We start from the raw sequence: 13,775 nt of genomic DNA on the forward strand, positions 1-13,775 counted from the left end.
AAATTCTTATTATTTTATACTTTTTAATCCCCTTTTTAATCTAGCTTCCTAGATGTAACAGTCCGTGTATATACGGCCTGTTAGCCCCGCCCACTCGGGCACGCCGTGCTTCGCGCGCGAGCAGGAAAGACACAACATTTAAAAACAGGCAACAATGCCTGTTAACATACAAGCGATTGCTTGTATAAGCTTCCGGCCCGTGTCCCCCCCTCCCTCCGCAGCCCCCCCTCCCGTTGTCACGCTGGCCCCGGCTCCGGTGTGCATGGTGCAAACCTGGGACCAGTATAGTGCCTCTCTGACAGGGGATCAGAGGGAAGTCGGTACACGATCTCCCTCCAGTCCCCTCTCCGGTGTCAGAATGCGGACGTGATGTATATTACATCACTTCCGCATTCTCGTGTCACTCACCAGCTTCAAAAAGGAAGATGTCACCAGCACTCCAACAACGATAATAACAGCAATTAGATGCTCATTTATTGACAGATGCTGTCTCTCACTGGCAAGCGCTTTCGTGGCCACACAGGGTCCCCTTCGTCAGGCTCAGAGATGACAGTGCAGAGATAACATATAGTCATTTACATAGCCATACCTGGAGAGAAGCTGATGAAGCAGATCTCTGCTTCATCAGCTTCTTCAGGGGTGTCCTAGGTGACATTAGGGATCTTGGAGGCCCCTGATGTCTCCATAAAGAGGACCTGTCACTTCTTTTGCTATCACATAAGGGGGTTTCTTAGCCCACTATCTGATAGCAATAAAGTTAAGTGAAAAAAAAATAGGAAAAAAAATAAAAGTTTCTCAAAAATGTTTTTAAGTTACACATAAAAAAGAATTAAAACTTTTTTTTTTTTTGTTCAACTACTTGAAGTCCGCAGTCTTAAACCCCCTTCCCATCCAGGCCATTTTTCAGTATTCAGCGCGGCGGTACTTTGACTGACATTCATTCCGTCATGCAACGCTGTACTGAAATGAATTCTATACAATTTTTTGGGGACAGATAGAGCTTTCTTTTGGTGGTATTTAATCACCACTGGGGTTTTTATTTTTTACTATATTCAGGAGAAATTACAGAAAAATTAAAAAAAAAACTGTTTCCCCTATATTAAATTATAAAACATTTATTGTTACCCAATTTTTTGGTAAAATATAGGAGAAGGGTTCACGTCGGGGTAAAAGACACCAAACATGTCAAGCCTTAAAATTACGCGCATGTGCGAAACCTCAAAGAACTACAATACCCAGTGATTGATGGCCCTAAAATTATTGCTCTCACTCCGACGTTCGCGGCGATATGTAATGTGTGTAGCGCAATTGTCGTTTTCACGCGCTGACTCATCTGACGCATATTTACGTTTACGTGCGTAAACGTGGGGGTGGGGGACTTAAAAATTTTGGGTTTTTAAAAAAAAAAAATTATATGTGACTTTTATTTATTTTTAACTTTTTTTATTTATATATATATTTTTTTCCACTTATTGTTATTGCTATTATATGGGGGGATAACAATCCCCCTATATAATAGCAAAGGCACACTGACAGGTCCTCTTTATGGAGACATTAGGGGTCTCTAGGACCCTTTATGTCACCTGGGGACCCCAAAAGAAGCTGATGAAGCAGAGATCTGCTTCATTAGCTTCTTTTCTCTTGCTATAGCAGCCAGATGACTGACAGGTGAATGCCGAAGTGATGTAATACACATCACTTCGGCATTCACAGTACGGAGGGAGATCAGCAAGGAGCTGAACTCCCTCCCTCTTCCTCCTGATGCCCTCCCGAGCCGGTCCCGGGCCGCAGATGGGCTACCGGATCCTGGGATTGAAGGTGAGGGGTCAGGAGCGGCAGCGGCAGCACTCGTGGGGTAGGTGGTCGGGCGGGCGATCAAATCACCCCATACAACCGGTCGGTGCCTATAGAGCCGCTGATCGTTTGTATGTGAAACAGCCGGTAACGGCTGTGCAGAACAGATGGGTTTTTTTCTGCCCGTGCGCTAGAGGGCGCGTGCGAGCAAGAAAAAAATGCCATCTGGAGACGGCAACCCGCGAATGGGAGTCTGCCGTCCGTCTGTTTTTTCTCAATGGGCGGACGGCAAGAGTTAAAGTGTCCACCCATACATACACGCATGCAAACATGCGTCAGGTGCGCATACCTGCGAAAACGACGATTGCGCCCATTACACCACACATGTTACATATTGCCGCGAACGTCGCAGTGAGAGCAATAATTCTAGGGTCATTAATCACTTATAACACTAAACAGAAGAGCTGTAAATGCTTTTAAAGGAGAACTATGGGGTTAAGGCTTTTCCCCATAGTTCTCCTTAGGGTAATGGGAGGACACAAACTAGCGTCCTCCCGTCACCCTAAGCTCAGTATACCGCGAGCTGTAGCTCGCGGTATACTGAGACGCCGCAGCTGCAGCGGATCCCGACAATTGTGCCAGGATCCGCCCCGCTGCGTGACTGACAGCTGGCTCTGCCTATCTAGAGGCAGAGCCAGCTGTACCCGCCCTCTCCCCTGTCCGTTCCACCAGTCAGCGCTGGCGGATCGGAGCGGGGAGGGGGAAATCCAGCCCCTCCCCTGTCACAGCAGAGAGCCGTGACAGGATTAAGAGGTGAGCGAACGCCGGTATGTGTTCGCTCACTTCCCGATCTACTGAGCCGACCTGTGACAGTCTCATTGTCACAGGTCGGCTAGAACTATGAGGTGAGTGAAAAGCACTTACCTCATAGTTCTCCTTTAAAGCGTCAGCTATGGTCAATTTTGGGTATTGCCGTTTTTGCGATTTCGCGGGTGCGCGCAATTTTTAATGTTAACATGGTCAGTGTCTATTTACCCAACCTGACCTCATCTTTTATATTCTACCAATAAAATTGGGTAATAATAATTGTTTCCTAACATAATGTAATAAAAAAAAAAAATCACATCTTTCACTAATTTTTCCTAAATATGGTAAAAAATAAAACCCGCAGTGGTGATTAAATACCACCAAAAGAAAGCTCTATCTATCCCCAAAAAATGGTATAAAATTAATTTCAGTACAGCGTTGCATGACGGAATAAATGTCAGTCAAAGTACTGTAGCGCTGAATACTGAATAATGGCCTGGCCAGGAAGGGGGTGTAAACACCTGGTCTTCAAGCGGTTAATAATTACTTATTAGTTTCTACTTACTTTTTATTTATATTTCTTTCATAAAAAATTGGAATACATTTTTTTTCACTTAACTTTATTGCTATCACACAGAAGCTAACAAGCACCTGCGTGACAGCATTTGGAGGTGACAGGTTCTCTTTACTGACCCCGTTACCTCCAATACAGGAGTTCTAGCACAGCACTGTGCTTGAACTCCTGTGACAAGTGAGAGAGGAAGAGCACAGCTCTCCCCTCTCACTGTGCACACGGAGCGGCAGGGTTACTTTTAACCCTGACGCTCTGCTCACCGCATCGGCTGTCAGTGAGGAGACAGACTCCTCACGCTACAGAGAGAGGTAAGTGCAGAGGGGAGCGGGGGGGGAACAACCGCCGGCTTCCTCACGCTACATTTAGCACTGATTTCCGAAAGCAGGGCTAAATGTAGAAAGCAACTTACCGTCCGGCGCCTGGAACTACATGTTCCGGGCGTCGGGGGATTCCACAGACGCTGCCACCCCTCTGCGCCCTGACGCCCCGAGACCGGGCCTCGGTTGCCTTGTGGGGAATCCGGGCCTGTGTAAGAGGGTGGAGAGGACACAATTCAGAAAGGGAGAGGTATGACCTCCGGTCAGGTTTTTTCACCACAACTTGATCCTTCATGGAGGATGTTCTTTTCAGCTCCAGTATGGACAAAGAAACAGCAACAAAAATCTAAGAAAGGGGGGGGGGGGCCCTCCTCCTCTCTTTTGAAAACTGCATTTACCATAATGCAACTCGTGGGCCAGTGTCTAGGGCAGCCAGGTTAGTGGGAGCATAACTAAGTCTTAGAATTTACTATTTGTGAAAACATTTTTCATCCTTTCTTTTTTTCTTCCAGTCAACTCTGGCCATCTGTGGCTCAATTCAGCAAGTAAACTATAGGAGGAAGGAGGTTCTGGGGATTTTGAGACAATTCAGAAGACTCACTACAGTTGCAGATCATTTTGTCTGGTGAGCTGTAGAGATAAAAGATAGGCCTGCCTCCAGTAGCTCATTCTAGTAGTGTTTTTGCCAACATAATTATGGCACGAGGGGTGGAGCTTGTACAAAAGGACATCATCATTAAAGTATATCTAGAGTCAAAACTTTTTGTCCATTTTGGAATGAGTAGAGGAGGGTTAAACCACTGTCATTTTTTTTCTACATCTGTATCTTATTAGGGACTCCTGTAGACTCAACAAGAAGTGAGAGGATATCATTCCAATACAAGTGAAATCCTCTCTTAGACAGTGGTCATGGGAACATACAGTATATTCCTTTTGTAAGATTTCCCTATTTCCCTATGTTCTGATAGACACTTTGCTGTCTGTCTTGTCTGGCCATATGTTTTGCCTACAGCAGCTCCTCATATAGGAGAGAGAGATTATAGTTAGCTACGTTTTTGTTTGCTTTTAGTAACGTTTTTGGATAGAATATGATAGAAATTGATTATTTTCTATCTCTGTCTTATTGGGGAGTTTTCCCTTCACTTCCTGCCCAAAGACACAACAGAAAGTAAGGGGAAATGCCTACAAAGTACAAAGCATAGAAAGATCCCCTCATGGACAGTTGACGCCAGAACAGGTGTCCCCAATGGAAGGTGTCCCCTCTATTCCTGTTCTAGTGACAACTTTCTAATTTTGTTTTCAACTGAATTGCTGTTTCTGTGACAGAACCCCCTGACAGGAGTTTTATTATATCCAAGCTATACACAACTAAAATAAGTTTTGGCTTTAGATGTATATTAATAAAGATATATTGGACTGAAGTACAAATTGAAGCATTTATATGAAGCAACTAATGTTATAGCTACAACAGTTTCCTCTAGGCTAAACCCTTTTGATAATATCCACATATTTTTTTGTGATATGAGGGGCCTGTATGAACATGTGGAGTGCATAGGGAGGCATATTCTGTAAACACAAACACGTCTTTATTACCTTGTACCAAGTCATCATGTATGCTTGCCAGATTTCCTTCCAACTTTTGACATGCTGACCTTCCGTCTTGCCAGTTCACCAAATCATCCCCCTCTTTGTCAAATATTCTATAACACTAAAACAGAAAATGTGCCTTTAGCCTACTGTATTAAGGTATACGTGTGCAGGAAAATCTCCCTAATGAGACACAGATGGCATAAAAATTCCTCCCCTACTCCATACAAAATGAAAAAAGAGTTTGGCCATTAAATATACTTAACCCTTTTGCTGCCACCAACATAAGGCTTACGGCAGAATACAACTGTTCCCAGCTGGCCAGCTCAGCATGCCATACGTCGGTGGCTTTCTCCCTTCTGCTATAAGCTCATGGTCACTTTAGCGACCATGAACTTATATCAGAACGTTTCCCCCAATGGTCCCTTTTAAAATAATAGCTGTCATCAGCAGCTGAGGCGGAGAGGGAGACCCTTATCAGGATGGCAGAGTGGCAGGAGAGCATCAAGCGACGAGCGGGAAGTTTCAGGATGACAGCATCTCTTTGTGTGACTGAGTGGAGGATCGGTAAATATCTGTGATTATGTGTCCTCAATTTCTTTTTCTATTTCAAAAGGTAAATGTCAAGGGTCTGTTTAACCCCTAATATCCCCCCCAACAGTAGAATTTTTTTTTAATAATAAAGAAATAAATAATAATAAAGAAATAAATAAAAAAATATACAAAAATAAAATCCAACCCCCCCACCGCACACACACACATACACACACACACATACAATATAGACATGCAACCGTGTTTACCATATCGTGGTCTACGCCATGCACATGTTGTTAGAACACATTGCAGTGCTTGATTTTTTCTTTTCAAAATAACATTCATTTAACTGTGGCAGCACGTGGCAACAAATGTTGTGACATGCTCTGTTGTGATTAAATGTATCCCTGTATCATTTTATAACAGCACACACACCAGCACAGCGCACAAATGATTTTTAACATAAGTCGCTTATTTACAATTTTGCGTTACTTCATTTTTTTAACCAATTTAAATGTACCAATTTAAAATGTACACATATTAGTTATTTATTAAATCAATACAGTTTTATCTTTTAGATTTAGTTTGAGAAAGAATTTTGTGCACTGATACTGATTTTAGTGCTTTTAACAATTTAATTGTGTATTTTTAACGGTGTAATATTGATTTGATAACAATGCGCAATTATCACAGGAGCTACAAAATTAGTAGCACCATCTTTTCATTTTACTGGGCCTGTGCTTTCAGAAAATACAGCACATGGTTTGGGTGGTCTTTTACAAACGCTAGTAATGCAGCAGTAGAGAATCAAAACAATGGGAAAAATTGCAAAAATGGTGTGGTCAACTGAGGTTAAAAGTATTTTGGAGGGCTTGGCAGCGAAAGGGTTAAAGTAGATATTTTTATTTTTTTCTCTCTATTTTTTCATATTAAAGGAGAACTATGGGGTCAGTGTTTTTCCCCATAGTTCTCCTTAGGGTAACGGGAGGACACAAACTAGCGTCCTCCCGTTACCCTAAGCTCAGTATACTGCGAGCTAAAGCTCGCGGTATACTGAGACGCCACAGCCGGAGCGGATCCCGATGTAAATGACGGGATCCGCCCAGCTGCGTGAGTGATAGCTGGCTCTGCCTATCTAGAGGCAGAGCCAGCTATACCCGCCCCATCCCCTGTCCGTTCCGCCAGTCAGCGCTGGCAGATCGGAGCGGGGAGAGGGGAATCCAGCCCCTCCCCCTGTCATGGCAGAGAGCCGTGACAGGATCGAGAGGTGAGCGAACGCCGGTATGTGTTCGCTCACCTCCCCATCTACTGAGCCGACCTGTGACAGTCTCATTGTCACAGGTCGGCTAGAACTATGAGGTGAGTGGAAATCACTCATCTCATAGTTCTCCTTTAAGGTAAACATGATACATTGTATATTACTATTCTGCATTGTGTTTTGGAGCAATAAGTTGGAACTTTAGAATCCTTTCCATGTTTTTCCTGGGCTCACAGTTTGCTTCTTTGATGGAAAAAAACCTTGCAGTACCAGAGTCCGCCTCTAAGCATTGGAAAGAATACATTTTATTCTCCCAATACTTCTCCTTTAATATTTTCCTATACTAACTGTCAAAATTCTTAAAGACAGAATTGAGGGAGCTGGTATTCAGAAAAGGGAGCCAAGAAGACCTCCCCCATGAGTAAGTGCCTGCATGCAGTTGCAATGACTGCTCCATTGTTTGCTTTCATGCCATTGCAAGAAAAAGTAATAATTGTCATGCAGATTACCTTCCCTCCAAATGCCAGCCATCCTGCTGGGCATCCGCCCCTTGGTGCAGGGACAGTTGGAGCAAATGTTGTGTTGATGTTATTGGTTTTTCTTTCGCAAATATATGAGGATGAAGTACCACAGTTTACGTCGTTCCAGAGTCCTGTTAAAAAGTTAAAAGGAATTACTGGTAGTTAAACAATAAAAGAAAATGCCCGTTTAAAATAACATGGAAACTTTAAACTTAATGAATTCATTGGCAGGGGTTACCTCCGGTGTCTAAATGATAGGTAGATCTATAAATTAGGCAGCTGTGGTTATATGTAAAATCTGGGTTTGAGGTTGAGGTTGGCCCTGCTGCTTGAGTCTCCCAACGACTGCTTTAACGCAATGGATGACCTTACAAACCAACAGATGAGCTTGGAGGTTGGAAGAACTGGGTCAAGCATTACTTTTACAGTAAAAGCCCAGATCTGCATATAACTTTAGCAAATGAGCAGTCACCCGTGCTCTATAGTGACTGACAAAGTGACAAAGGTGGGTAAGAACACCCAGAACGCCCAGGTGTACAAGAACAAATTTGGGAATTATGGCAGGAAAATCTCCATTTTGGAACTTCCAAGTTAAACAAGTCACCTGGAGCTGACTCAGCCCATCACACTCAGCTTATAACTAAACCAGCACTTTTGTTTAGAATGACCCTTTCAGGGAATACAAGTACATTTTTAAACAGCTACCCATACTTTAGAGTCAGGGTAGGATTTTACTGCAAACGATAATAGTTTAAAACCATGTGGATTTAATAATTTATACATAAAACAAATACTGTACCTATGGATCTGAACATCTCCACACAATTCTCATCATTGTTAGAAAAGTTGGGTTCATTTACTGCCCATGCCACATAATCAATAGGAGAGCCGTCCATCCATCTAAAGAGCACAAAAGGTATATTTTATATGTCAGATTCCTGACAAATTTGACACTGTCCCATGCTGCTACTGAGGTATAATACTGTCTATATATTCATATAACTAAAATACATTCAAAGAGATAAGCTTACTTAAAAGCAAACTCCTCATTAAGATATTTCTTTAAATATTAATGTCTCAGGACTAGATTAACCTTGCACGTGTCACAATCTTTAACTGTAACACTAACCTGGCCATTAAACTATTCTCTAACACTGTCCTAAGCCCTATCCTAGCCCCTAACACTAAACTACCCTCTAGCCTAGCCCCTAAAACTAACCTAACCCCTAAACTAGCCCTTAACACTAACTTAAACCCTAAACTAGCCCCTAAAGCAAATCTAATACATAGCCTATCTCTAACACTTACCCAACCTTTTACTTAGCACATAACACTTACCTAATCCCTACATCAGCATAGCCTTTACCCTGTGCTGAACCTGTGAATGGCAAAAGGTACCATCCCAGCACCATAGTGGCACAGCACAGCTGCTGGTGCAAAAAATATTGCTTTGTGCACAGTGATAGCTGTCGGCTAAGACCACTTTTAAACTTCTAGGACACACTAGGCTACCTATTTACTTCAGTAGCTGGAACTATAGAGATAGTCATCCAACAGAACATTTGGTTGAAACATCTACAAATACCACAGTAAACATAGGACAACAAGCCTACTAGATGTTACATAACAAAAACTTTTAGGTAAATGCATTTCCTAAGTATCATGGCTTCCTTTAAATAGACCTATAACTATAATACTGCTCTCCTCTCACTGATCAGTATTTTTGACATGAGCTGGAAAGTGCCAAAATACAGAAAGTGCAAATACGAAGCTCATCTAAGCATGGGGAGATCCTATCATCCCCAACTGGGACGCTCCTACATTTCTCAATTCTCCAGTCATTGTCTAATAAAGGCATTCAAACACCATAGACTCAGACTGACTAGCCTTAGATATCAAACAACCAATAAAAACAAACAGTATATCTCAGCAAAATACAAACTTGTGTAGGTTGTAGGCACCTACTTAAATTGCTTATCCAAGGATAAAAGCATTCCAATGTAATATGAGTCACTCCTCCTGTTCTTTAAAATCTAGAGGAAAAAGAACAATGCAGATAAGAATTTTGCAAAGCTAGTGGAAGAAAGCCAATTACTGAAAATAAGCTTAAATAACACAATAAAGGGATACTAGTGGGTAGGAGGGCTAGGAGTTCCAAACAAATGGAAATATTAAAAGAAAAGAAAATCTTAATTAAATTGATTTTTCATTTAACTTACAGGCTCATGAACTACACTGAAAATCAAGTATCAAGATGAGACAATCATCAGAGAATAAGGTAATGTAGGGGGTTCCCTAGGGGGGGAAAGAGCTTCCAATAATGACCTCCGTATTGTACCCTGAGCCTTCCACCATTATACAGTTAAGCAAGTATTATATTCCACAGTATCTTCATGAACTTGTTAAAGGTGGTCCAAAGGGCAATTATGGTTAATTATTGGCAGATTTGAGTGGCACTGGGCCTCCACTCAAAAAAGCAAGGTGGTCCTTCCTATTAGGCCAGCGGAGTCACACAGCAGATGCTGCCATGTGACATCACTGCTTTATTTAGGAGGTATTATACCTTTTAGTGAAGTATACTACTTCCTAATTTAGGTACTTGTATCCCAAGGGGTGAGGATTCGAACCCCCATAACCTTCTGAACAGCTTTCTGTCTGTGCCAGGAGCAAATTGGCAAGCATGCCTTTTGACTACTTAACCAGTTCATTAAGTAAAGAGGTCCAGGCAAACAGCCCAACTCCAGGGAAATTAAAAGATTTCCCTTGCAGTGGGTCTTTCCCCACACTGCAAAGGATTAACTGCTCGTTTATGCCCAGGGGACAGGAAGAGCTGTTTTACTTTCCCAATCTCCGCTCCTACTGGCTCCCTCCAAGCTACTAGACCAGTCCCCGCAGCTTTGCTGCCCTTTGCTCTGGCAGTTTAAGAACCACTGATGTCATCAAGTACAATTTATGTTCCACGGCCTTACAATGTATGTGAGGATGCCAAGGGACAGCCAGAGCAAATGGGGAGTCAAGGTGAGCAGTGACTTCCGGGGGAGTGGGTATCAGGTAAGTAAAGCTGCTTTTCTTGTCCCCGCACATAAATGAGCAGTTAACGCTTGCAGTGCGGGGGCAGCCCCAGTGCAAGAAAAAACTTTTTGTTCCCTGGAGTTGCACTTTAAGGGTCTATTTATAAAGGATTTGCTATGCAATTCGCACAGCAAAAGTATGCTGGACATTTGTCCATCTGTATATTACAGCATTCAGCTATCATTTTAAAACAGAATTCAATCATTTTTAAAGAGGATGCACCCTATTTACAAACATGTTCACTTTAATGTTCAGTCCCCTCCTGCAAAAATGTACCTTCATTCTCTGCCCCTCTATTCACTGCTAGCAGGTTCTTATAGGTGTGGGGATTCATGAGACTTACTGCCCTTTCTCATGTGTATCAGTGTTGGGGCTTCCAACTGGTCAATGAGCCACCAGGACAGTCACACAGGGGCAGGAAGAGTCCTCAGCCTTGTGTAAACTCTTACATGGATCAACTTCTAGCTTAGAGAAGGCTTCCTCTCTTCACAGCCAACAGTCAACGGAAGAGTAGGGGAGTGAGGGGTAGGTAAGTATTATATGCTCCAAGGTCCAGGATTTGGGAACCATTCAGCTGCAAAATTACTGGGATTCTTAAAAGTGTTCAAACATTTCATACAGAAGAGTACTTACATATTGCCACAGAAATCTCCTTTCTTCTTCGTCATTGATCGTAACCAGGTCACCATAATTTGTCCTGCAGAAATTGTGTGCCTTATCCATAGGCATCCGATCCTTGCCCACATAATACTGCCTGTCACCTTTGATCAGCCAACCATCAGTGGTCACGTTATACTCTGTCAGACAGAAAGGAAAAAAAAAATAGATTCAAAACAACACAAGAGTAAAAGCAATAACGTAACTTCTAGAAATGTCTTAGCCAGGATTATAACATGCTGTGACACTGTAAGGCTGGGTTCACACCTAGGCGTATTTTTTCTGCTAGTTTTTCAGCTCCTTTTTTTGCGTTTTTTAGCACGTTTTTCCATTCAGTGAAACGCGCGTTTCACTGGCGGTAGGAATTTTTTTCCTTATTTTCTCTATTTTAAAAAAAAAAATCTAACTTTCAAACTTCCCGCCGGCTCCGCCCCCTTGCAACGCGGACGCTCGCAAGGGACGGAACCCGGAGGTCGGCAGCCGCCGGAGGACACAGGGGGGATCGCGGACAAGGTAAGTCCTACGCTGTATTCCCGAGTGTGGCTCGGGGTTACCGCTTTGTTAACCCCGAGCCACACTCGGGAATACCAATGGAAACGCACGGAAAAAAGCCCCAAAGAAGCTCCTGTACTTGTTTGGGCGTAGGGCGTTTTTCAGCAAGTTTCCACGGGCTGAAATACGCCCAGGTGGGAACCATCCCCATAGGGAAGTATGGGACTTCACTGTTTGAGCGTTTTACAGCGCATCGATCAGCACTGTAAAACGCCCAGGTGTGAACCCGGCCTAAAGCAAGGAGGTCAAATAATGAAAGCAGAACTCCTTTATAAAACAAGAAAAAATTAATATGATATGATAGGAATGAAATGATCAAATAAAAAACAAATTACTCCAATATCTAACTTCAGTCCAGAGAATTTCCAGCAATATTTTTTTGCCACTGAATGTCCTTGATCTATTGGCCAACATCATTCAACCCACTTCCTCTAAATCCGGGTCAATCTGGACTTCTGGACCCGCCCCCAGCTTGTGGCTGGACAATGAAAGAAGAAGCAGCACAGTGATTAATTAATTTCTCTGTTACTCTGCTATCTCCTCATTGTTTTGGGGAAAATGTGAACTGATTGGCCCCTTGTACTGTTTCTTGTTCTCACATTTCACCTCTGCTGTATGTGAACTGCAAGAAGAGAGTGTCAGGAAGGGTCAATGTAGATACTTACACTGCTTACATTTTAAAAAAATGATGTATTATTGATTACAGAACTGCATTATTGTGTGACGGTTGTATCTGCTAAGAGTCCAGTTTAACCTTATGAATAGTATTGCTTGTTCTGTTAGGTCTGTACAGGCTCTGCCAACCCAAATGTGAAGTATCCACTGACCCCAATGTGAAATATTCAAAAGTTACTGGAGAACATGTCATCAGTTTATGGTGGTTTTAAAGTATCTAGTGATGCCAATGGATTTGCATGTAACCCCATCTTATGACATCTTATGACAATGATATGTGGGCATATTTGGCAGTGGCTGCCTTTCCATGTCAAACAACTTCTACACATAAAGGCAAACTCTTTTTTTTTTTTTACAAAGGTTTTGTTAATTACTGTGTATGTCTATAGGGATACAGGCAGTGATAGAAACCTGTCAGAGGTTCTAACCAGGCACCCATTTTATTAAAAAAATTGCTGGATTTGCTCTTTAAAGAGTATGAACAGCCAGTGTTCATGTTTTGTAGAAGGGCAAACCCCTATCAGTTTATTTTTGGCGGGAAGATGTTTCTTGGCCCTCTGATCCATTAGAAACAACAGAAAGGGATCTGTTTTTAATGGACTCGCTCTACACATAACATAAGCTAAAAAAAATGCCTCTTTGCAGTTTATTGTTTTGACTTGGGTTTGAGTTTTAAGGGTTAAAATGTCTTTGTGCTCCTATTTCTTTGAAGTGTTAGGAGTGACTGTGATGGGTGAGGGATCAAGTCCATTCAGAGGTGGCTAGTACATTGTATGTTAATGAAGCTTATCAGATAAACACAATCCCCAAATTTCAGTCCTGAGACTTTCCATTGGGACAGATCACTGTGAAAGGGCTAATAAAAACCTGGAATCAGCCATCTTCCCTGATTTAACCAGTTGACATCCGCGGTGTTAAACCCCCTTCCCATCCAGGCCATTTTTCAGTATTCAGCGCTGCGGTACTTTGACTGACATTTATTCCGTCATGCAACGCTGTACTGAAATTAATTTTATACCCTTTTTTGGGGACAGATAGAGCTTTCTTTTATTTTTTACTATATTAAGGAAAAATTCAAGATTAAAAAAAAAAAACAGTTTCCCCTATATTAAATGATAAAACATTTATTATTACCCAATTTTTTGGTAAAATATAAAAGACAGGGTCATGTCGGGTAAAAAGACCTATATATAAAATCCCCCTATATAATAGCAAAGGCACACTGACAGGTCCTCTTTATGGAGACATTAGGGGTCTCTAGGACCCCTATTGTCACCTGTGGACCCCAAAAGAAGCTGATGAAGCAGAGATCTGCTTCATCAGCTTCTTTTCTCTGGCTATAGCAGCCAGATGACTGACAGGTGAATGCGGAAGTGATGTAATACACATCACTTCTGCATTCACAGCCCGGACGGAGATCAGCA

At 42.3% G+C, this 13,775-nt stretch overlaps 1 protein-coding gene across 1 annotated transcript in view; it reads right to left on the reverse strand.

Moving 5' to 3' along the window:
• LOC108793058 (macrophage mannose receptor 1-like) overlaps window positions 1-13,775 on the reverse strand; it is a 70,312-nt gene that overhangs the window by 18,745 nt on the left and 37,792 nt on the right. Inside the window, 5 exon segments of the mRNA XM_018563982.1 lie at window positions 5,086-5,200; window positions 7,384-7,526; window positions 8,195-8,295; window positions 9,361-9,428; window positions 11,101-11,264. Coding sequence (XP_018419484.1) covers window positions 5,086-5,200; window positions 7,384-7,526; window positions 8,195-8,295; window positions 9,361-9,428; window positions 11,101-11,264 — 591 coding nt within the window.

Source organism: Nanorana parkeri, unplaced genomic scaffold (genome assembly GCF_000935625.1).
Source record: "Nanorana parkeri isolate BGI_ZX_2015 unplaced genomic scaffold, ASM93562v1 scaffold23, whole genome shotgun sequence".
NCBI classification, from domain to species: domain Eukaryota; kingdom Metazoa; phylum Chordata; class Amphibia; order Anura; family Dicroglossidae; genus Nanorana; species Nanorana parkeri.